Raw genomic sequence first — 24,420 nt, forward strand, 5'->3', positions numbered from 1 at the left:
TACTAATGAATACATATTTCAGTACTTTTGTTTGCTAGACTTTATCTGTGCTTCTTTTAAAATAGTAGCTTGTTAACATTCTGAACAAAGTGACTATACTTTTTTTCCCCAATTTATGTGTCAGTTCTAGTTGTATGTTGTTTTTAAATCTGGGAAGCAGCCTGCAAAAGGCAAAAGATTTGGAATAGTGTAAATCTGATTTGTAAACGTTTGAAAATATTTGAGTTCTAGGCTTTCATGTTTTGTGGAGTTAGTTTTTATGACCTCTTGGCCCTAATGTGAGCAAACTATGACTTCAATACTTGAGGGCACACCCAAATTCCATTGTTTTGGTCTTCTAAATTCTCCTTCCAACTATTACAGCTAAACACTGCCATTTAGAAGGAAACAAATATAAATCCAAAAATAGACATACAAATAAAAAACTGTAAAAATTCAATCTAAACTTTATATGGAATCAATCTCAGTTTTTGAACAGTGCTACATGTTGAAATGCCACCGTTGTGAATTAGAACAGTGACTTAGTGCCTTAGATTGTATCAGTCACTAGCAGTTTCCAAAAATGCATTAATTCAAAGTGAATTTTGTGGAAAAACCAATTTATGCTGCAGTATCTATGTCATGCAGGTACTACTTCATAGCAATGCTGACAGTACAGCTCTTATCTGAGAAGAAGCACTTAAGAGCATGCAAAGGTATCTTATAGGCTACACTTGCACATCATGCTAGGCTAAAATGGGAATCAGAATGTATGCAAACTCAGGCTACCAGATTAAATTAGTAAACTTTCACTCTGGTTTACCTGTATAAACAAGGCTAAAAGATCTGGACATTATGTAGTCACTTTGTGCTGAGATGGGTGGCAAACAAATTTAATAAATAATGATTTTTTCACCTACCCCTTAAAAAATTAATTTCTTCTTGTTTCCAGTGAAAAAGAAAGTTGAACAGCTTAGGAAGAAGACATTACCTTTAGCCTATCAATTGCTCTTGATACGGCTTGGAAATTGCAGTTTCAAAAGTTGGGTAGGAAGGGGTATTTTATCTCTGAGTGCACAGAATTCTTTTTTTAAGGTCTAATATGGATTCAGGATTATGGGCAATTAGGAGCTAGCATCCTTAACTACAAAGCTTATGGAGGCAGAAAAAGAAGGTATATGCAAGTCTACTCATGCTATGATATTAAACTGAGGTTCTCTGTTACAAGCTGAGTCTCTTGTATTCTATAATGAAAACATAGAGCCAAACTTCATCCAGGAACTTACCACTAAAGTATTTATCAATTGCATAGAAAAGTACTATTACAATCTAGTGGTTGGTAAGTAAAGGTGAACAGTGCCTGAAGCTTTAAAAAAAAATATAATTTCTTTAGCATGAATCTTGCACAAATAATACCATATTAGTCATGTAATTGCAGCTTTAAAGGACGATTATTTAACTGTTACTGAAATCACTTACCTCCGGTGCATGTTTTAAAATAATAAAGTTGCTTTATTTGAAATGTAGCTTCCATATAATTTGTCACATGAGATAAACTGAAGATTTACAATTATTCACTGAAAAAAAATACAAAACAAATAATAGGGCTATACATTTTTTGATTATTATTTGGAAGCACTTTGGATCTCCCATAAAAAAGTATTTTGGCTGTTTTATACAACAGCCTCTATTTTGTTTCAGGCAGCAACACATACCTAAAAATGAAGGTTGCTGCTTTAAGAAGTCCATGATCTGACTTCCAAACCAACTGCAACTTTTTTTGAGGCTCAAGTGGAATTTGTGTCTCACAAACACTTTTGAATAATTTCTGAAGCACGCAGAGCCCTGGCAAATAGATATCTAAATTAGAAATGCATCATTAAACCTCCTGTCACTCCAACATTAGAAGTTGCCCTTCCACACTGTTCTTTAACACTTTGTTGCCAGATACAAAGCCCATTGTTGTACCTTCTGAACTTGAAAACCAAGCTTGATATCACTGCAGCACATCAAAACTTTGAAGGAAAAGTTATTGTTTCTTGATTAGGGAACTTCCTCCATACTGTTTATGGATTCATTCTTCCACATCAATAGAAGTTTTATCTGAAATAAAATCATAAAAGCCATTCTGTTTCTATTCTCACATTTTGAATAGGAATTACTGAGCATCACATAACTATATTATTTGAAATGGAGCACATTATTCAAATTAGGCTTATACCCTACATCAGGGCTGTCAAACTCCCAGTCCGCAGGCCAGATGTGTCATACTGGCCAAATCCACACCCGGTTTAGCGAATGAAAAAAGTCCCAATAAGTCATGTGATGTCAATGTGAGTTTGACGCTCCTGCCCTACATAAATAAAAGTACGCACTAATTTTTTTTTTTTTAAAAAAAGCATTTTTAAAGTAATATAGGTAGTCCTGGATTTACAACCATTTGTTTAGTGACTGAAGTTACAATGGCACTGGAAAAAAATATGAAATGACCGTTTCTCGCACAACGGTTGCAACATCCCCATAGCCACATGATCAAAATTTGGACGCTTGGCAACTGGGAGAGCCAGTTTGGTCTAGTAGTTAAGGCGCAAGCTAGAAAGCAGGAGACTGAGTTCGAGTCCCACCTTATCCATGAAAGCCAGCTGCGTGACTTTGGGCTAGTCTCCCAGTCCAACTCATCTCACAAGATTGTTGTTGTGGAGAAAATAGGAGGATGAGGATGTGTTGGTTATGTTTGCTGCCTTGAGTTATGTCTAAAAATAATAAAGACGGAATCCAAACAAACAAACTGGTATGTATTTATGAAACTGAAGTGTACTGGGGTCATGTGATCACCTTTTGTGAACTTCTGACAACAAAAGTCAATGAAGTCAGATTCATTTAACAAGTTTCATGTTACTAACTTAGCAATAACACTTAATATACTGCTTCACAGTGCTTTACAGCCCTCCCTAAGTCAGCCTATTGCCCCCAACAATTTGGGCCCTCATTTTACCAACCTCAGAAGGATGGAAGGCTGAGTCAACCTTGGGCCGGTGAGGATCGAAGCCCTGGCAGTCAGCAGAGTTAGCCTGTGATACTGCATTCTAACCACTGCACCACTACAGCTGTAATAACTATAGTAATTCACTTAACACAGGGGTCTCAAACACAATTTATCTGGGAGCCGCTGGAGGCAGAGCCTGGATGAGGCTGGGCCGCATAAGGGATTCCACAAAAACCGTTCAGAGGTCCATTCCCCCTGCGGGCGGCACTAATATTATACTTTCATATCACGGTGGGGGCCACAGGATATCATCCTGCGGGCCGCAATTGGCCCGCGGGCCGCGAGAATGAGACCTCTGGCTTAACAATTGTGGCAAAAAAGGTCATAAAATGAGGCAAAACTCACAACTGTCTTGAGGTTGTAGGTTGAGGACACTCCAAATATATAATTTTGCATTTACTTATGAAAAGGCCTGTTTATCCTACATTGTATTATATAAATCCAGAAAATAAGGAGGGGAAAAAAATCCAAAGAGCAGGGCAAGGAAAAAGAATAAAAAATAAGGAATGCAGAGAAAGCCAGTCATTCATTATTCTTAAATCACGTTATTCTTATTTTTTTTGTGAAATGCAGAGTATTCCAGAAACAGATGTAGCTGCCTAGTCTACTCTCATCAGACAATTGGCATCCTTAACCACTATGGCCAAAGCCACACAGGCTGTGCTTTTTGGAGAATGGTTTTACTGTGGAGCCCTTGGTGCTCTCTGAGCTTGTTTGTTTGCAGGCATTTCAATTCCTGACAAGATTACATCCTAAGTCCTAGTGAGTGTGGGGTTTGCTCCCTGTTTATATACAGTAATTTGTTCTGTCTTTGTCAGTGGGGGTGTATTGGTTTTTTTTTCTTAGTGTATCCTTGATTAGAATACACCTTTTCAACTCGATTGTCTAGTGCAGGGGTCGCCAACCTTTTGGACCTCAGGGAACACCAAACTTATAATTTTAAACCGCTGACCACTAATACGAATCCAGTGCGCCGCTCGCTGAAGCACCTGGATTCCCACTGATGGGATGGGGTACTTCAGGCACTTAGCTTGGCTGCCTGTTTCTGCAACCTTAAATACTCAGTCATTTGGGCCCGTTTCCCACAGAAAATAAAACACCAGGATCTTTCTCTTTCTCTGTCATCTCTTTCTCTCCCCCCCTTTCTCCCTCTTTCTCTCTCTCTCTCTTCTCCCCATCCGTGGGGGTGGAGGGGGAAAGGAACTTCTGAACTGGTATTGCCTCCTGCCTACCCCTCTGGCAGCCACAAACTCTCCTCCTTGGCGAGGAGGAAGCATGGTGGGAGAGGCTTGGCAGCTGCCAGAGGGGCGGTGAGCGCTCTTCACCTGAGGGCATCGCCCCCCGCAACATCTTCACCTGAGGGCACTCAGCTCCATGCAGCCACTTGGCCTCGCCACACACCCAGCGGGGAAAGGGGGTGCGGGATGAGGCAGGACGCAACACCAGTTCAGAGGTCCCTTTCCCTCCACCCCCACCCCCTCGCAGGCCAGTGAACACTCAGGAAGGGCTCCGATGCCGCGATCTCCCATGCACTATCCTCCCTCCCCACACATATCAGTCCATCCGCTGCCAGTATCATCCTTGTTGCAGACACAGGTGCGCTGTGGGCCACCAAAATTTTCTCACGGACCACCAGTGGTCCGCAGCCCACCAGCTGGCGACCACTGGTCTAGTGTTAATCCCTGCCTATCCGGATGTTGGCTGCTGAAGAGGATGTGTTCTAGTCTTTTTGTTTGCCTCTTAGCTTTTGTTTTGTTTCACCATTTCTGGAGGGGAAAAAAATTCAGGAAGGCAACCCTAAATCTTTTCTCTGGTTCACTTGGTTAAAGGGGTTGGGGACAGAAATGTTTCGCTAGTTCACAAGATAGAAAATGCTACATTTATCTACCCTTCCCAGCGTCCTTTCCCTTTTGCTTACTCAGGTGTATCTTTGTGGACTGCAGTTTCGTGAACATCGCGATGCTTCCTCAAGCCGTCATCAAGAGTATGTATGGCTGCTAAAATAGATTCATACAATCGTTCAGCATGGCTTTTAAGCATATCCGAATGTTTTGCAATCAAGCCAAGAGTTTTCTGTAAAACTATTAAGCAAAGAGTAGGATATAAATTATACCATGCAACAGCTCAGTAGCAGGATATAAGAAAGCTTTTCTAAATGCCCATACTAGGGTTACAGGAGTAAGCGCTACAGAATCTGGCTCCTTTGTTTAACCATGTACAGCAGCAAATATTCTGCCTCTTTCCTATACCTTTACAATAGGACAGGCCTAGTCTGAACATTAAGTCATAATATGTTTTCTCTCAACTTCACCTGATGAGTGATGATACCCAGCTTACTCTCCCTTAAAGATTATTGTAATTATTGTAAAGATTATTACAGGGAAGGGAGGAAAGAAGCTTAAGCTGCTTGAAAAAAAAATGGAATATCAAACTAAATTAATAAATGTGTGCTACAATGTGCAGTTTAAACTGTAATGGCCACAAATACTTCGATGTTCTGCAATTTAATCCTTTACCAGTAATGAATTAAATTTTGAAAACACTTAAGTTTCTCCAAAGCACCCAAACTTGAATTGGTTCAGTTTTTCAGAGAAAAAGTATATGTGTTTCAATTATTTCATTATGTCCTGAAGCTATAATCCTATTTCCTACATAGCCTATTACAAGGGACTGTATCCTTAATTTGGTTTACTTCTGTGTAGTGCTTTAGATCATATCACAAATCTGTTTATTGAAATTTGTGTAACTTAAGGCTGAAATCCTCTATCAAATTACTAGAAGTAAGTCCTATTGACAAATATCCTAAGACTTAAATGCAACTTGCCACTTGCAGGCTCACTATTTTTAAAATGAGAGCTAGAAATCCTAGTGTTTTAATTTTCCTTAAATGAGGCCGGGCCCCTTTATTAGGTCCTTGCTTAACAATAAATAATTCAGCATTCATGTTTGAATTTATGATGGCATTTGAACGAGTCATACTACCAATTTTTGAAGTTCTGGCTATTGTAGCAACCCTAGTCACATAATTTGTGATCTAGGTGCTTGACACCCAGATAATAAATGCAGCTTATAGCATCAAACAGTCATGGGATCACTATTTGTGACTTTCTTTGCCAGCTTTCTGGCAGAGTCAATGGGAAAGCCTGCAGGAGGTCACAAATGACCGGTACATGTAATCCTCACTTAATTTAATAAACCTATGATTATTCACTTAATGATGGCAATTGGAACTGCTGGAATTTCTGTCACCAGATAGCATGTTCACACAACATCACACTTCACAATCACTTGCTTAGCGACAGAAATTCCAGCCCCATTTACAGTTGTTAAGTGAGGACTACTTGCATTTTCAAGCTCCTATATATGTAACTGCTTTCTTACCTGGTGAATTTGGTGACATGCATCTAAGAAGATTTTCACCATCGTGCAACACACTTTCAGTCAATGCTTGGTGCTCAGCTATATCTTTTTTGAATTCCTGTCAAGAAATGTTGTGAAATGTAATGCACAAAGCAGGAAAAATCATAGTAATATGGTTGCTTGCCTAGATCAGGTACCATTCCTAAGAATTAACTGCCTTAACTGAATTAGCAGAATTTATGTGATACTGGATCTTTTAAAAAGAATTTAACAAATTATGTATTATTCAAACTAGAGGATACTTAAGTTCAAAAAAACTGAGTGAAATCCACTGAGAGTTTTAAATGCAATAGATTAATTTTGACATGCAACCCTCACAATCTTCTCTGGAGAGTCAGAAAATTCACTAAAGCAAATTTGGTGAATGGCATCTGGACAGAGCAAAGAAAAGAGGAAGGGTCACTGCATAGATTTCTTAAGTATTTTATATAATAGTGAATGTTTGCCAAATATATGTGAAAGCTATAACATAGGCTTCATTAAAAATGTACTAAAAGTTAATTTTTGATTCTTCAATTTGTTAATGAGGTTGGGCCCCAATAAAATTCCACTTTTACTTGCAAGCATGTTCTCTCCAAATGAATGAACCCTCTCAATTAATCTGCTTAAGATTGCACTGCACAAGTTTAATATCCCCTCACCCCCAATCCTAGTACTGTTTAGCAATCTTGTTGCTTAAGTAGAGAAAGTTTCATTTATTCAAACTTTTTCTCTGTGCAAGTCACCAAGAGTTGTTTTGTTCTGTATTAGTACAGGAATATGTGTAATATATAATGAAAGAAAACTTGTTCAACATTATAGCCAGAGAGCAGTAGTTTTGTCCAGTTACTGGCTAAAAGCTAAGTGGTTTCATTGATAGAATAAAGTACTTTTGCAAATTTTGTTTATATTTGAATCTGCTCAACAACTATTGTTCTCTAGGTATACAGCACATCCAGAATTAGAATCAGCATCCAAAATAAAGTATGTAACAGACCAATAAAGCATTATCACTACTGGCAATAAAGTAACATTCCACAAATGAATTCCATTTTTTAATATATATTTTTGTATGTGCCTCGGATTCAGTGCAGTCCTGGTGACTTGCTTGGACTGGTCTTTGCAATTTTCTTGACAAGCTTTTCAGAATTGGTTAGTCCTTGCCTCCTTCCTAGGTTGAGAGAGAATGGGTCACCCAGTTGTTTTGGGCCTAAGGCAAAACTAGAACTCAGTCTCCCAGTTTCTAGCTAGTACCTAAACCACTGCCTCAAACTGGCTCTTACAAATACCATACAGGAGATCAGTATTTATCTATGTGGATTAAGAACTTAACTAAAGACATTCAATTCTTTTGATAGATTTCACATCATTTTACAGCTATCTCTCTAACTGCCACTTTCAAGCATCATTTTTGCCAATGCAAAGAAATACATGTGATGACTTAGCATATCCTTCCAATGTCTTCTACAAAAGGCTGCAAGAAAGGGTTAACAATTGTAGGCTTGCATTATTACCCAGGCTGCATACATATGTATGCATTACAAGTGTAATAAAAAATGAACCCCATTGTTGAAATTCGTGAAGAAGAAAATGCAGTTAGTTACCAAGTAGTTTTGAAATGATGCTTTAACACTCTCAACGTCTGGCTTGGGAGGAATCCATTGATCTATACCTTCTGCCACTTTATGCAGCCAGCGAATGAGCTCTTCCAACTGACAGCAAAACGCCTATATAGATAATTCAGAAAAAAGGTTATTCATTCAGCTCCATTCAAATTTGGAATCAGTGGATTTGATCGGCTTAAACTGCACTATTGCCACAGTATGTATCAATTATAAGGAAACAGGAATATTCATCAAGAGTATCACAATGTTTGCAAGACTCCAGAGAGTGCTATATCATATATGCTTTAATAATAAGTATAAAATATATTTAGATACTTCAAAACAGTAAAATCAAACATCTCTGAAATTAAAAAAAATCCAGCAAAACAGGACTATTCCAGATTTCTGTAAATAACTTTTCTTACTGAAAAACCATATGGGAGATTATGGAGAAGCATCAGTAGATTCCTAATTACAGCTGAAAGTTGGCTGCCCTTCACACATTCAAAGTTCAGAAATGAGCCATGCAGATAGGATCCAATGGTACAAAGTGAAAATGGTCGGTGACAAAAGCTTTCTAGAGAACCACAAAATTCTTCAGGGCAGGGTATCTCGTTTTGCAAATGTATCACCAGGACTAGGCAACGCATTCAAGGCAATATTTTGTAAAGGGTATGGGTGCAAGCAGAGCACTCCTTTGAAGTGCTTTGTGGCTTTGAAGTTCAGTCCAGCTACTTCAAGAGCTTTCTCGGGACTCTGCACGTTTATCAACAATATTCTGTAATACTGCCCCCCCAAAATACATATGCAACTGCGGCATACAGAAAGTATGCGTCAAAGAACAGCTTTTCATGAATCCCTACATAGCTCTGTTTATTATGCTGTCATATTAATTTGTGATAACAATACAGAAGACTCCATAGTCCCATCAATGGAGAAAATCCTCAAATTAAAAGAATAGGATTTGGACAGAATAGCACAGGATTTAATAAGTAGATGACCTTCTTGCTAGAATCCATGTATTTATATCCCTGGGAACTCGGAAGGTATTACAACACTGAATAGAAAAATGTTCCCATTTAAACTAAACGTACGTAAACCAGCCATAACACAGGATCTTAATCCCTGTACAAAAGGCTGTGTCAAACTCAAAGGAGGAAAAGATATGTGGCCCAGCAGACAAGGTGAGCTGTTAATTTATACTAGCGTGAAAAGTTTGTTAATTCTTCTGAACTATCTATATTCATACAGTTTGGTGATTGACAATATGAGCAGAGCCTCCACAAAGACAATGAACCCCGAAGAAAACTTTAGCGGGGGGGGGGGGTGGGTCTAGTCTCTGGCCTGTGGGGGCCCCGTCAAGGTCCCCTGACCCGGCTTCTCTTTGGGCTTTACGGAGGTTTCGGCGCAGGAACCCCGGGCTGAGGGCGCTCGGGCCGCGGCGGCGCGGCTTTAGGACACTCGCAGGGGGAAGCCCGCCCGCCCGCCCCCGCCCTCCCAGGTTTGGGCGTGCTGGCAGGGGCTTTCCGTGGCGCTTTCCGCCCCGTCCAGGCCCGTCGCCGCCCGCCGCTGGTGGGGGCTGGAAAAGGCAATGTTTCAGCGCCACCCGAATGAGAGGCAGGGGTGGGCCGGGGGTGGGGGGGGCGCCCCCGGGCTTTGCGGCAGGCACCGGGGGGGAGCCCGGGGGAGAGCGGCTTGGCCCTCCCCTCTTCTTGTTCCTTGTCCCGTCCCGGTTCACGGCTTTTTTTTTTTTTCTTGCCGTGTCCACGGCTGCGTCCTGGCTTTAGAGTATACATAGTATGTTCAATTTTAACCCCATGACCTTCAGATTTTTTTAAAAAAATTACCTTAATACACTGTGCAAGAGAGTAATGTTTCTTCTTTTCCTTGATAGAAAGGAACTCTGGGCATCTCATTTCAGGAAAATCAGAGCTAGCGGTTTCTCTTGGCTCGCTTTCCTGCTCCTTGCCGGCCTGATCCCTGAGAATGTCTATCTCATCAAGTTCTTGGAAATTACATGTATGGAAAGAGTCAGAATACAATTCCCACTGGCTCTCATTGCCATCGCTATCTCCTTGAACCTCTGACAGGAGCTGCTCCCCATTCACACTGATGCAGGGGAAGTCATCTTGTACCTGGCCAAGTTCAGGTTTCTTTATAGTCAGTGTAAGATCCGTTAGTTGCTGCGCCAGTGTCTCTAACTCCTTGAGTCTTGGTGGTAAGGAGAGATATTCATCATCACTGGCACATCCTTTCTGTAAGGGCAGTACACTTGTGGAGCGCAAGAAGTTTCCACTAGCAGCTTTTCTCCCCAAAAGACACCCATGTCTCTTTTTGTGGCATTCCTTCTCAATTACAAAAGTGGGATTAGATAGCTCAGGGTACCCAGGAGATAAACTAGGTGACATCCCTTCAGAAAGGCCAACTCCGCCATCCGCCAGGGACATTTTCCCAATGGGGGATATGCTGTAGTGAGAAACTGGAACTGAGCATTCAAGCTTTTTCAAGAAAGGACTTGAAAGTCTCTGTGAGGTAGGGCTCTCCCTGGTTTGATGTTCTTGGTTCCACATACTCGTAGACTTCAAGGTGCTCTCGGGGGAAATGGAGAGGCTATCAAGACCAATTCCAGAATCATGGACAGTGGAATCTTTGAGATTTTTGGGAAGCTTGTATTTTGGCCGTAAAGGGTAAGTATAATCAAGCAAGTCCTCGTATTCTTTATTAGGATTCCAAAGTGGGGACTGACGGTCTGGCGATGGTGGTAGAGAATCGGGTATTGCACATGCCCAGTAATCAGCCTGGAAGGTGGACATCCTTCTCATTTGCCCCACAACAGAACAGCTTCTTGAAGGTATTGGTTTCTGCATGCCCAGTTTGGGACTTTCTTCATAGTCAGTCAGATTGTTTTGATACCAAGGAACAGGCATTTCATATGATGGACAGGCCCCAGTAGCTGAAACGCTTCTTGATCTTTTCAGTTCCTGTGGTTCAAAGCCAGTGTCCACCAAAGGTTGTAAGGAACTGAAACTTCTAGGCAATGCAGACATTTTGGCACTAAAGTATGGGCTTCTTTTACCTGATAAATGCCTCGGAGTGGATGAATAAGGGATAACTAGTGCTTGTCTCCTACAGTCAGTATCAAGATTGCTAACGGATCTGGCGGCAGGACTAAGAAATGTAGCACCTGGAGTTTTTGTTGAGGGAACTCTTGGAAATTCCAGCATACCGTGAAATGGCTTAGTTCCATCCGAGCACTTTACCATATCCCTCTGAACGGTTGGTTTGTTTCATAAAGGAGAAAACAAAAAAGAAACGTCATATTCCAGGACATCTAATTCAGATTAGCTAACTGCCTTTAGCTTAACTCACAAGAATCAAGTCGATGTTTATATGGATTTAAGCAGCGAGCTATGACTACTACATCCATCAGCAGATGGATTCTTTTTTATTTTATTAAATAAATCAGGTTTCATAAAAAATCTACATTATTTTATCCTTCCTTATGATTTAAACCTAGCACCGATTTGCATATCATGTATGGCAGAAAGCTAAGAAAATGTAAATATACCCACTCAAATCCTGTTTGACAAACCAGCTGCAGGAGTCATGCAACAAGGGACCAATTATTCTAAAGAACAAAGCATAATGTGTTTTGTTTGGCTAATGGCTTCCTTCTCTGGTTCTTTCAGGAAAATGAAGTCTGGATCCGACACTTTCACATCATGCTAAGCTTGGCTAATCAATGCTCACTCAGAGCCATTCAATGCATTCTGGAACAGCACAGCTGTCTCCAAGATGCCTTAGACCTTAGTGTGATGTACAGACAGAGCCATAGTTGTGAACAAGGATTCACACTTTCTTTGGAAAAAACAGGCCTGCAATAGTCTTGTAATCAAGAACTCTGGAGAGGGCTAATATCTTTTATTAAAGCAGAAAACTGTACTTCTTCCATTTAAATATGTATTAGAATAAAAACACTAGTAAATTAAGAGATTTTTGTTACATTTCTGCATGAAACAGAAAACCAAAGAAAGAAAGAAAAACTGGAGAATCTAAATGGATGGCAGGAGGAGGGAGGCAGAGGCAACGTGCTTTATATTAATTAAGCTTTCATCATACAATGTATGTATCATAACCAAAGTTTCAATTTTTCACAGTAAGGAGATATAAAATATACATCAGCATAACTACTGTTCCAACTATTTACTCTAGGTATTTTGTCAGAGAATTTAGTGTTTCCCAAGATTTCACATGACTTTAATAGGGGTGGGATTCAACCAGTGTTACTACTGGTTCGGTGACTACATTTTGCGCGTGTATATAAAACCTTAAGCTGTGCCGCCCGAACAGCTGAAAAGCGCTGTGCGCAGGTGCCACTCAAAGCAGCTGAGTTTGAAAAAGCAGGAAATAAAGGACAGGTAAGAGCCCAGGCGGGCCAAACAGCAGCAAACACAGAACTGGTTCGGCATCTGCTGCTCTTCAGAGCTACTGGTTCCATAGAGCTGAGCAGAACTGGTAGCATCCCACCCCTGGATTTTATTTTTCCAGCGTTCTCCTTCCCCACTAGAGACTACATGAATTAACAGAACATTATTGATCAAAGTCTCCAACAGTTGTATCTATGGTGGAAACCAACACTCTTCTTAAACATTCGTAACATCAAATAATAGCGTAAATGCAAAATGAGAAATACAATCCATTGGCATCATTGTTCACTTAGATGCAGAGTGAAATGTAAGAAAGATATCCTAGCCATACCCTTGTTTAGAAATACAGATCCTGCTAAGTGTCTAAAGCAGGGGTGGGCAAACTACGGCCCGCGGGCCACATCCGGCCCGTTGGTCTGTCCAATCCGCCCGCCCCTGAAAAAAAATAGCTGGGCTATTACCCTGCGCCCGCGTGGCCCCCAAAGCTGCAAAACAGTGCAGAGCGCTCTCGGGGTAGGAAAGAAAGAACTTTGCAAAGGCCTCGGCTGGGAGTTCGAAATCACCTTCGAGTGCGACCTCTCCGAAGGTGAGTCCCGCCAATCCTTTTTTTCCAGGGCTTCCAGGCTTAAACTTTGCAAAGGCAAAGTTGTGCAAAGTTTAAGCCTGGAAGCCCTGGAAACCCGAGCAACTTCCCAACAACTTTCGGCTTCCTTTTAACTCGCGGGCGCTCGCGCCTGGCCCCGAGCCACGCGGGCGGAGAGGGAAGCCGGTGGGCGGGCAGGCTGCTTGGAGGAGGCGACCCAGCAGTGCTCCGGCAGCAGCAACAGGCAGTTCCGCCCGGGCTCCGCTCAGGTGTCCGGCTGGGGCTGTCAGGAGTTGCTACGCCGCGGCGCAGCTCGCTGGCTCCAGTCCCGCGTTGCCTTGGGAAGGAAAAGGCAAAACCAGGAGCCGCTGAGCCTGAGCCTCCGGTGCCGCTGCTGCCGTTGCAAAGCACCGCCGCGCTCTTTTGCCTTTCCTTCCTGAGGCAACGCGGACTGGAGCTGCGCGGAGCCGCGCCGCGGTAGCAACTCCTGACTCAGGGGCCTCCGAGGGGAGGAAGGAGGAGAAGAGGGGGGAAAGGGTGGGGGGCGATTCCCAAAAATCTTGTGCTGACCCGGCCCGTCTGTCAAATTTTAAAAGTCAATGCGGCCCCCGAGCCAAAAAGTTTGCCCACCCCTGGTCTAAAGGGTACACACCCCTTTTATGAACCTCTGTAAATTACACCAATAGCAATGACATTTAATTTTTTAAATAAAAGAATCCATACATTCTTTTGCAGTAAGAAGATTAGCATAATTAAGAGAAAAAATGCTCTTACCTGCTGCTTTTCAGAATACAAATAACTTCTGTTAAAATGCCGCATGTCACTGCCATTAAGGATTTTGTCAATTAGTAGCTTTTTTTCTAAGTACTTTGGTTTTCTTTTGTACAATCTGTTAAAAAGCATCAAAAATATTTATGCTTTTGATTCCTCACTAAAACACTAGAAATAGTGCAACCATTTTCCTCTATAGCTATGGAGTTTTTGTACTCCATTCTTTTATAGGTTATCCTTTCTTAACTGTTCAAAGTTCCAACAGACCTTCCCCTTTCTCCCTCCCCTGCCCCCCAAAAAGTTATGACCTGGTTCTGGAGTTCTGACAGGATCCCACCCATGGACATATGATTGCATTTTGGGCTCTTGGCAACTGGCTTAGATTTACAACATCTGTTTGCAGCATCCCACTGTCACTTAACTGCATTGTTTGACATTTACTTCATGTTTCTGGAAAAAAAATGCTCATTAGATAAAATGGGTTCATTTAAAGACCACAGCATTTGTTAAGGGCCACTGCAAAAAAGCTCATAAAATTGGTCACGGTTTCATGGTGACTTGCTTAATGACCATTATTCCAGGCTTAATTGCAGTTGTAAATTGGGGGTTTCTTTAAGTGCCAGCTCTTCATCTTCTGCACCCAAGAGTTAATGACTTTTCCTAATTAACTCAAGACAACACAAGTCTAATCCTGCAGGATTTTACCTACTATCACACCTGACCCTCATACAGCATCTAAAGGAGACCTTTTAACCATCTATAAAACAAATTTGTTTAATTTCAATCTCAAATCTGCAACAATAACATAAAATCCAAAATAATTATTTCCCAAGCACTAAGCTTGCATTGTTATGCCAACTCCTAGGCACTATCTTCAGTGGGACTGAACTTCATGTGAAGATCCAGCTGATTTCACTATAGATTTTAAACTGGATACATGTTTACTTGGGATGAAGTTCTGGACAGACAGGAGAGGGAGGAAAAGGAAGTTGTTATGGAGGACATGAATTGATTATTTTAGAACTGCTTTCATCAATGTTTACCTAATGTTATAAGGGCCTGGCTTAGCACATACATCCTTTTGAAACAGAGACCAAATCAGATGAATTTTGTGCTATTCACATAAAGATTTTATCAGGTATCCATTGAACCCAGGATATGTGAAAGTTACATCATGGTTGGCTATAGATGTAACTATTCTAAATACGTAGTCTAAATATAATGCATGGTTAAGTACAAAGGCTGATCACAGGTTATTCCTTAAAAATTATACTAACACCCGTTCCAAACTGACTCTATGTTTTCACAGAGCTTATGTCCATCTCGTCACCACACCAGTGCCAAAAGCACACCAGCAGCCTTCAAATCTTTTTCCTGCTTCCTCTTATAAGTTGTAGGAACATCCTCAACTTGGCCCTCCCTATCTGCCACCTCCTGTTACATTGTCATCAGACAGGAAACACTTGCTTCCATGTTCTTTCAAACAGGGATCTCTGTCAAAACCGGCAACCAAGGGAAAAAGGAAGGATGCAGAGAAGGAGAGACAATTGGAGATACTAAAAAAGAAACAAAGGAATTTACACTTGCCAAAAAAACCCTCAACCCCAGCCAATCACATTTTCTGGTTCAAATTAAATAATTCACTTATTTAATTTGCTGTGGTTTTAACTCAAATTTGGTTTCTTAAGAAGAAATGAACAACCGGGAGTATTAGCCTGGAGCTTAAGGATGAACAAGATACTGCTCAGTCAAGGGCTCATTTCCAGGTAAACGGCTGTGTGGGATTCTGACTCATCAGAGAACAGTACACTTGTCACCAATGTGGTCCAAGGTGAAGATTAGAAACAAAAGGCCTGGATTTCATCATAGGTAAACACCTTCCAATGTATCTTTTTATGTGTGCCTTCTGAAAGAGCAAATCTATCAGGAAGCATTAAATACAAGACAATTCCTCATGTAAACAGCCACTGTTGACATGAGCATTTGTTTCGTTCCAAGCTATCTTCCTGTCCTGCCTGCGTACAAACAAAGCTGCAGTACAAACAAAGCTGCCCACCAAGTTCCTCCTCAAATATGGTGTGACTATTGCTGCTTAGCGCAACAATGATCTACCTCACTACCACATAATACATCTAAACTGGCTGTCAACTAATCTGTTCTCACGCCAGCCCAGCTTATGCAGCTACCCAGCCTTCAAAGACCCCACCCCCTGCTTCCTGTAGAACGAGGCAGACATCTGAACTAAAGCTCCCACAGGCTTTTGCCATCAGCCAGGCTGGGTCCTGGGAGGCATCAGAATTGTTGTGACCTAGGCTTCACAAAATCACAAAACAGACTCCTTGTCCCAACAAAACCCCTTTTTTATTAGGCTACGGTGAACTTCTATCATTCACATCCAGCAAAGTCCTGGCAAACAGTCTTTGAAGGGTGAATTACAACCACAGACCTTATCAGGTTTGGAGAGTTGCCAGGCCGATAGCTTCCAAGTGCAAAGCTGTACAAGAAAATACTTGGCAAAGAGTCTCAGAGTCACGAACAAATCTTCACACTAAGGAAACAAACGAATTGTCTCCTGCAAACACCACTCCTCTTTCGTTCCTCTTTATTCCCTATGGGAGGGGCCATTTACCTTCCACCTGTGTCTTTACTCCTGAGTCGACCCTTGTTCCTTAATTGGTCCCTTCTTCTGGCAACTCTGTGCATGTGCACATCGGGAACAGGCTCCAGCTGTTCTTCTGCCCCACTGATCTCTGACTTTGAAGGCAGCTGATAACTGTCTGATGGGCCTGGTCCCATCTCTGCCTCCAACACAGAGCACTCATCAGAGCCTTCTCCAGACTCCAGGACTGGCCCATGTTCCTCCCCAACCTCCTCACTGTCTGAGACTGCCGCCAGCTCTGCTGGCTGGCCACAAGAATACTCAGACCTGTGTTGAGCTGCTACAGGCCACATGGACTCCATTTAATCCCCCAGGACTTCACCATCTGGTACAAAGAACCTCTCAGCACATACAATTATTACACACCTCAAGGTAAAGTTTTGCAAAGATATGAGCAGTAACAATGCATCTTTCTGAACAACCCCCTCTTTATGCATTTTCCCATTCCTGCAAGCAAGACCAAGTGCAACAAATAGCTCAAAAGCTAACCAGAGATTAGCATTTTGTGAAAAGTTCAATTCACACTTGAAAAGAGTTTGCAAATGAGCTCTCTGGGGGAAAAGCCAAAGGCAGTGCTGCCTTGTTTCAAAAGAAGGACCCTCTTGTATTACAGCTGGAGGAAGCCTTCCAGATTCTAAACTCTGCACTCTGCTTCGTCCTCCTACTAATGCAAAGCACTGAATTGAATGTTCTCTAGGCATTCAACTTGGCTTTTACTTTGTGTCAGCAGTTCTTTAGTCAGTTTTAAAATGAGATTCACACATTCATGGCGGGAAGAAACAGCCTCTGTAACTCTATTTAACCTTCAATAAAAGACAATATATATCATGGTAGCAGTTGCAGAATAGAAGATGTAAGACAGCATATGTTCACTTTGTAGGGCTTCTAAGGGCTTCTACCTAGCCACTATGGGAGACTACCATATGATGGATGACATGAGATCCTTTGAACTGGCTCAACAGGCCAGTCCTCTTACTGTCAACTTTGGCTGCTCACAATCAGAGGTGGTATTCAGCAGGTTCTGACCAGTTCTAGAGAAGTAGCGGAAATTTTGAGTAGTTCAGAGAACCGGCAAATCCCACCTCTGACTGGCCCCGCTCTCATCTATTCTCTGCCTCCCGAGTCCTAGCTGATCGGCTGGGTCTTCTTTTGTTGTCCTGCACAGGAGAACGGAGCTGGAAAGCAGGTTAGTGGGGTGGGGAGGGAATGGGGATTTTTCAGTATCCTTCCCCTGACATGCCCACCAAGCCACGCCCACTGAAACCGGTAGTGAAAATTTTTGAATTCCACCACTGCTCACAATGATAGTGATAACATATAGAATATTTTAGGACTCTCCTTATACATGAAAAAAAAAACAGAATCTAGATACTGCATTATATGATATGATAAGCTTTCTTGGGATCTTTTCAAGTGGTAATCTTTAAGGACCAAAGCCACCAGAGAAAGCATCTGATGAAGGCCGCCATTCTATTTTTGTTCTACTGTATCTCAAGTCCACAGCTATGACCCAAAAGCCGCACGATAGATTCCATGTCAAGTACCGGTAACTCAAGACAGTAAACAAGTTAAGGTAACTGGAAGCAAGTCAACAGAGAATCGAAACATGACAGGGCAAGATGATTTTTGACCTTCCATTACAGATTTTACATTACAAGGAAACAAAATACATTAACAGAAGGCCTATATGCTATTTTGATACACTGTGCTGGCAACCTGAAAATGAGAGAGGATGGGTCAAGAACTGCTTGGCTACTTTGGGATGACAATTCATTCCTGATCTCTCCTCCCCCCTACCCCGTAAAAATGCTCCCTTTGCCCTCCATAATAACACTGACTACATGATGTAATAATATAATCATGAAGATAATATAATTTCCAAGTGGCTTTTTAGAAACAAACCACACACTGCAATCCTAGTATTACAAAAGATGAAATGCTTCAAGTATTTTGCGTTGCTTGCACAGTAAATCTAATGTTCAGCTTAAAGAGGTGATGGTGCCAAAGGAATCAGAAAGTTGCAACTCCCAATGTTGGCAATCATCATTCTAAAAGTACAAAAAAAAAGTAAAATAAGCATTTACCGACCTTTATCACAAGCAGGAAATATTAATTATATCTGAATTGGCCCTAAGACTATGTTCAATGCCCTTTTCCAAATATACATTATTTGAGCATCTGTTATTCCACCATCATGGGAGCTCAAGGTAGTCCAAGGATAGGAATTACAATTAGAATTTTTATAATCATTCAACAAACATTTTGAGATTCCTACTGGAACATAGGATATTAATAATTAATAAGTACTTTCCCCCACCCAATATTCTTAAAACTATAACAGGCTTCTCTTGATTAAATAAGTTTATTGTCCATCACATTATGCCATTAGAGCCAAGGCTACAACCATAATGCTAAAGGGAAACAAACTTCATAAAAATATTTTCAACTACACAGAACTTTTAAAATTTTTAATGAAAATTATAACTTAAAATTGCTCTGGAAACTCAATTTCCCATTCATTCTGAATCAACCCAATTTACCAATATAAATTACCCTTTCAATCCTTGATTCACAAATGTAGTTTTGTTTTGTAAATTGAAGACTAAAAAACCCCAATAAAATGTGGAATAGAAATAGCTTCATACTGTTGAAATGTGATTTTTTGCTCACTGAAAAAAACTTACAACCACTGTAGCATCCCCATGGTCATGTGATCAAAATTTGGGCATTTGGCAAAGGGCATGTATTTACAATGCTTGCAATGTTCTGGGTCACGTGCCATTTTCAATCTTCCCAGCCAGCTTCCGACAAAGTCAATGGAGGAAGCTGGTTTCACTTCACAATTGCATCATTCACTTAACAATTGCAGTGATTAGCTTAACACGATGAAAAAAGTTGTACAATCAGATGTGACTCACTTAACAACTGCTCCAGTTGTGGTCACAGGTTGAGGACAACCTAAATGCTAGCATATGACTGTTCCTTCAGATTTAGATGTTTTCATTACTAGGTTTTCCTTTAAATCAGGGAAAATGGGGGCTGGAGGAGAGTTGGGTGAGGCTGGGGGCATAAGGATCCACAAAAGTGTTAAAAAAATCCTCAAATTTTAGTTTCTCACGGGGGGGGGGGTAATTCGCCCTGCGGGGGGGGCGAGGGGGGGGGGAATGAAAGGATTGCTTAAATGAAAAAAGCAGCTTCAGAGATTCTTGAAATGAGCCTCTGAAGAATTCTAGAGTATAATTTTTTTTAGAAACTCTTAGCCGCGATTCAGCATTAAGTGATATCAAGCTTGTGTCTTCCACAGCACAAGTATACAAACAGAAATCTCAATAAATAAATTCATAACACTTACTGTTCAACCTAATACCGCATTTTCATCATGATCAATTAGAAATTATGTATTTAAAAATTACATACTCACAAGTTCTAATTTGTTTGCCATTGAGTGCCAAAATGATCGCAATATCAATACCAGTTATTAATGAGTATCATATAAAGAAGTGTCTTGTTATTTAAAAAATAGCGAGAAAGCTAATTTTCTGGTTTATCCTACAATCCTGGTATTTCGTTATAAAACAAGCTCAATCCCATATAACTTTTTTGAGATCACCCATATATCCACTTGATTTTCTATAGCAGGGGTCCCCAACCACCGGTCCGCGGACCTGTACCAGTCCCCGGAACAAGTCCTACCGGGCCGCTGGCTTGCTGGCCTTTTGATGAAGTGCTTCGGTGAGCTTTTCATCTTTTTTTATAAAAAGATGCTTCCGCTCGTGAGCTTTTCCAGGTAGAAAGCTCACCGGAAGCACGCTTTCATCAAAAAAGATGGCGGCGCCAGCGCTTCGGTGAGCTTTTCCGGGTAGAAAGCCATTTCTACCCGGAAAAGCTCACCGCAGTGTGGCGCATCTTGATGAAAAAGTGCTTCCAGTGAGGTCACCGGAAGCACTTTTTCATCAAAAAGATGGCGGCGCCCAGCTGATGCCGGTACCGGGCCGCGGCGCCCAGCTGATGCCGGTACCGGGCCGCGGCGTAAAAAAGGTTGGGGATCACTGAACAGTGATAGGACAGTATAGGATTTACCAACATTAGCAATTCTACAATAAACTTTGACAGGAGAAGAGAATTTTATAGCATCCAAGGCAGGAGTGTCAAACTCAAGGCCCATGGGACAGATTCAGCCTGTGGGGCCACCCTGGAAACAGCAGAGGACTGGCCTGCAGTGCCAGCCCACGGATGTGCCCCCCCCTCCCGAGCTCCGTTTTTGCTGGCAGAAGTCTAGCAAAACAAACCAAAAACAAAAGAAAAAATGTTTCCCCTTGCACATCTGAACATGCAAGAAGGGACAGGAAAGGAGAAAGGGAAAGAGGAAAGAAAAAGAAAGATGGGGAGAGAGCAAGGAAGGAAAAATAAGGAAAGAGGGGAAGAAGAAAGGAGAATGAAGTGGAAAGGAAAAAGAAAAGGGAGGGGGGGAGATAATATAGTGTGAGGGAGGGTCTGAGGGAAGTCCTGCCTTAGCACTTGGCCACCACAGGTGTGCCCGCACGAGTTGAGCTGGGTACGCCCACCCAGGCCCTCTTGAGGTCAAACACAACCCTGATGCGGCCCTCAATGAAATCGAATTTGACATGATCCAAGATAAGACTACAATTTCCACAGTACGCGTGCTTTCAGCACTAGTGAACTTGGATTCAATTTAGGGACAGCAAATAAACTATAGGTAGTCCTCGACTTATGACCACAATTGAGCCCAAACTTTCTGTTGCTAAGTGAGACATTTAAGTGAGTTTTGCCCCATTTGATGACCTTTCTTGACACGGTTAAGTGAATATTGTTTCTCCACTGACTTCACTTGTCAGAAGGTTAAGGAAGATTAACCCCAGGATAATCCAACCATCATAAATATGAATTTTGATCACATGACCCACGGGCGTGCTACAATGGTTGTAAGTGTGAAAAACAGTCATGTCACTTTTTTCACTTTGAACGGTCACTAAATGAACTGTTCTAAGTCCAGGACTACCTGTTTTTCCACTTGTCTTGGTTAATTAATTCCCCACCTACTCAAAGATGTAATAACTTACTAATGTAAAAACTTACTAACATGTAAACAGATTAACAGCTGCATTTTACATGGCCTGAAAAGCCTTAAGATCAGCTTTTGTTCGTCAATACTTCTCAGCCAGGTTCAGAAGGGGTTTTATACTACAATTTTGTTCAATTCTTCTCAGCCAGGTTCAGAAGGGGTTTTATACTACAATTTTGTTCAATTCTTCTCAGCCAGGTTCAGAAGGGGTTTTATACTACAATTTGCATGTCTATAGACTTCTTCCACACCCCCATCAAGAATAGTCTAACTCTGCACAGAAGCAAATCACATTTTCCAGTTTAACTCCATATTTTTAGCCATGATGAACAGTTCCTGCAAACTTTTAAGCCTGCATATTATTTGGTAACTCACAGTCTTCATAAAATATTGGCTTTACAGTACTGTTGGATTTCCTTTTTCTACAATTCTTTAGCATGATATACAAAGCCAGCTTCTTTCTTTTTCGTTCTCTTTCTTTCCAGGCTGGCTACCCAAATCGTAGACCATTCAACATGGGATAGGTTGCGGGGGAGAGAAGAAAATAAACGCTTTTGCTTTACAGTGCATCTTGTGTTGTTTTTTCTTCTTCTCTGCTAACAGAATCGAGCTGCCCATCATTCCCACCCAACTAACCAAGCCCTTGGATTCGTAGCGTTCCCGGAATTTCTGGAGACTTTTGACTGCCGTCGGAAGGAATTCTGTTTCTCGGTGAAGATATTCAGCTCCACAAGTGGTCAATTGCACGATCTGAAACTGCCATCCGAAAGACCGCTGGCACTTTAAAGCCAAACGAAGTCAGACTCGGCCGACAAAGAAGAACCCGGGATACGTGGGTGTGAGCCATAATACATGCATGTGCGTCCGCTTTTATCAAAGCAAAATCGTTATCAAGCCAGACGGAAAAACCACAAGTTTCGCCCCCTGCTCCCGTTTCGACGTTTTGCCTACCCAGAGAAACCTGCTGCTTGCTACACTTGCAAACAGTTTTGAGATGCCCAAACCGAAGCAGGGAGGCAGGGCTGCAAAAACAAAGGCGCTCTCCAGTTGCTATCAACTTGCAAGAGTTGCTCGACCGTTTCCCGCCCGAAATAAAGAGCGGAGGCGTCTGTAAAAGGGAAGCCCGCCGCCCCCCCCGTCCCCTCCTCGCCCACCAAGCATAAGGACGATCCATAAGTCGGGTACGCTCGGCCCGATTCTGTCCTCGCAAGACAGAGAGACACCATTTCCCGCAGTCACTACTACAAGCAGCAATTTCAGGCCCAGCAAAAAAACTGCTTGGCCCCGACCCGGAAAGCTTGAGAAGGAGGGAAAAGCAACCCTATTTTTACCCAATGAAGAGCCCGCAATGCCAGGTCGCTCCTTTCACTCCTCCACCTCGGAAAGCCTCCGCCGACGCGGCCAAACCTTCCCCACCTCCTCCGCTGGCAACAATAAAAAACGCTGCTTCGCCCGTGCGAGGCTGTGCGCACGCGCGCTCCCGTCCTCCACGGAGCAGCTTCGTTTTTCCAATCAGCTCCTTCGGCGCTGAAATTGGACACGCGGAGAGCGGGCTGGAAAGCTCGCTGTCTCCGCCAATGGAGATGAGATTGGCTGCCTTGGCTAGACGGGGTGGGTTGTGGTAAAGCTCGGATATTTAACCACGGGTCTGGGCCCGTGGAGGGTTTGGTCTGAGGCGGTTTCTCAGGGGAGTGGTCCTTCGCGCCATGAAAGGGAAGGAGTGGAAACCCCCCACCCCACCCCGTTAGCTGACGAAGAAGTAAAAGGAGGAGGAGGAGGAGGCGCAGCGAGAGGGAGGACATGCATGCTTAAGGGGACCAGCCGTCCTCCTTTAGGGAGGACAGTCCTCCTTTTGTAAGTTCTGTCCTCCCTCAAAAAGTGTCCTCCTACATGTCCTCCTTTTTGATATTTGAAGACTAATCTGCAAATCTCCGTATTTGATCGATGCCGAGACGATCCGTTGTGTGTGATGTGACGTATTTGACATGAGGATTGGTCAAGGCTCGGTACAGTGCGGCGAGACGCGATTATGAGACGCATGCGCTGGTCCACACAGGAGAACTTGTTTTGAGGGAGTGCGCCATGCACAAGAGTGCACCGCGCGCAAGTGGCTTTGTTTTTTTTTTCTTCAATTTATTCGTGTCCTCCTTTTCATTGTAAAAAAGTTGATCACCTTATGCATGCTCCAAGTGTCACCCCTCCATTTTTTTCGGCTTTGCATAGTGAAGGGAAGGGGCGCATTGGGAAGGCCAAGACGGCTGGAAGCGGGAATGAGTGGCGGGCGCAAGCAAGATGTTGAGTTGGCTCCATGTATTTCATTTTTTTTGCCTGCCAATGAACCAGTGTTTTTTCTCTTAAGGGTGAAGACAGATCTAGATAGCACCTAAATATATTTTTAAAACTGAAGAATCAACCGCTTTGTTTCTGTGTTCCTGCAATCATATACTATATCCTGGGTACAGCCAATAGTCATATCTTTATCAGGTACAGCCCATGTAATACAAATATCTGGAGTTTTCTCTCATACCATTATAAATGTATGTATTATCCCTTCACACATAGCATTTGTGCAGTTCCTGGATTTGCTGTATAATGATCTAAATGCTTCCATTGCCACTGAGTGGCAGCATCTGATCCTTCAGTGCAATAAGAATCCCTGCAAACACAATTTGAAGCAAAACAATTGCCAGTTAAGGACAAATTATTTCCTATTGGTGGGAATTCCTAGTCACCCAATTCTTGTCCTTCATTCTGTGTATCTTTTAAGTCATTACAGTGTCATAGAGTCCCAATGCTGGCTTTTCCTAATCAGAGGGTAGCTCTGCTGTTCACTTATTTTTACTTTTATTTTATTTTATTTGGTTTATCA

The 24,420-nt window shown here is 42.2% G+C and overlaps 1 protein-coding gene across 4 annotated transcripts; it reads right to left on the reverse strand.

Annotated features, from left to right (window-relative positions):
• Window positions 1–127: 127 nt before the first annotated feature.
• Window positions 128–23,013, reverse strand: CEP68 (centrosomal protein 68). 4 transcript variants are annotated; one of them, XR_015746395.1, is made up of 8 exons: window positions 22,883–23,013; window positions 13,813–13,927; window positions 9,876–11,297; window positions 8,029–8,151; window positions 6,407–6,503; window positions 4,944–5,022; window positions 1,948–2,082; window positions 128–1,556 (listed from the first exon to the last, which is right to left on the reverse strand). XR_015746395.1 is itself a non-coding variant. In XM_087949075.1 (7 exons), the coding sequence occupies exons 2-7, from the start codon at window positions 13,855–13,857 to the stop codon at window positions 2,079–2,081; spliced, it is 1,770 nt and encodes a 589-aa protein (XP_087805201.1). In that variant the 5' UTR covers window positions 13,858–13,927; window positions 22,883–23,013; the 3' UTR covers window positions 128–2,078. The 4 variants fall into 4 exon arrangements, 2 of the variants coding, with proteins under 2 accessions (XP_087805201.1, XP_026524238.2); XR_015746393.1 differs by having other exon boundaries at window positions 4,944–5,106; XM_087949075.1 differs by having other exon boundaries at window positions 128–2,082.
• Window positions 23,014–24,420: the final 1,407 nt, after the last annotated feature.

This window comes from Notechis scutatus, chromosome 1 (genome assembly GCF_049901735.1).
Source record: "Notechis scutatus isolate UNSWTSFEM ecotype Mainland chromosome 1, rNotScu1.2, whole genome shotgun sequence".
Classification (NCBI taxonomy): domain Eukaryota; kingdom Metazoa; phylum Chordata; class Lepidosauria; order Squamata; family Elapidae; genus Notechis; species Notechis scutatus.

Excerpts from the sequence above, each read along its gene's own strand:
- CEP68 (XM_026668453.2), bottom strand. The coding sequence starts at position 13,857 with ATGCGGCATTTTAACAGAAGTTATTTGTATTCTGAAAAGCAGCAG. Across the intron at positions 8,152-9,875 it reads CTCTTGCACAGTGTATTAAG|GCGTTTTGCTGTCAGTTGGA; the intron begins GTAATTTTTTTA and ends TTATCTATATAG. Across the intron at positions 6,504-8,028 it reads CATCATTTCAAAACTACTTG|GAATTCAAAAAAGATATAGC; the intron begins GTAACTAACTGC and ends ATTTCTTGACAG.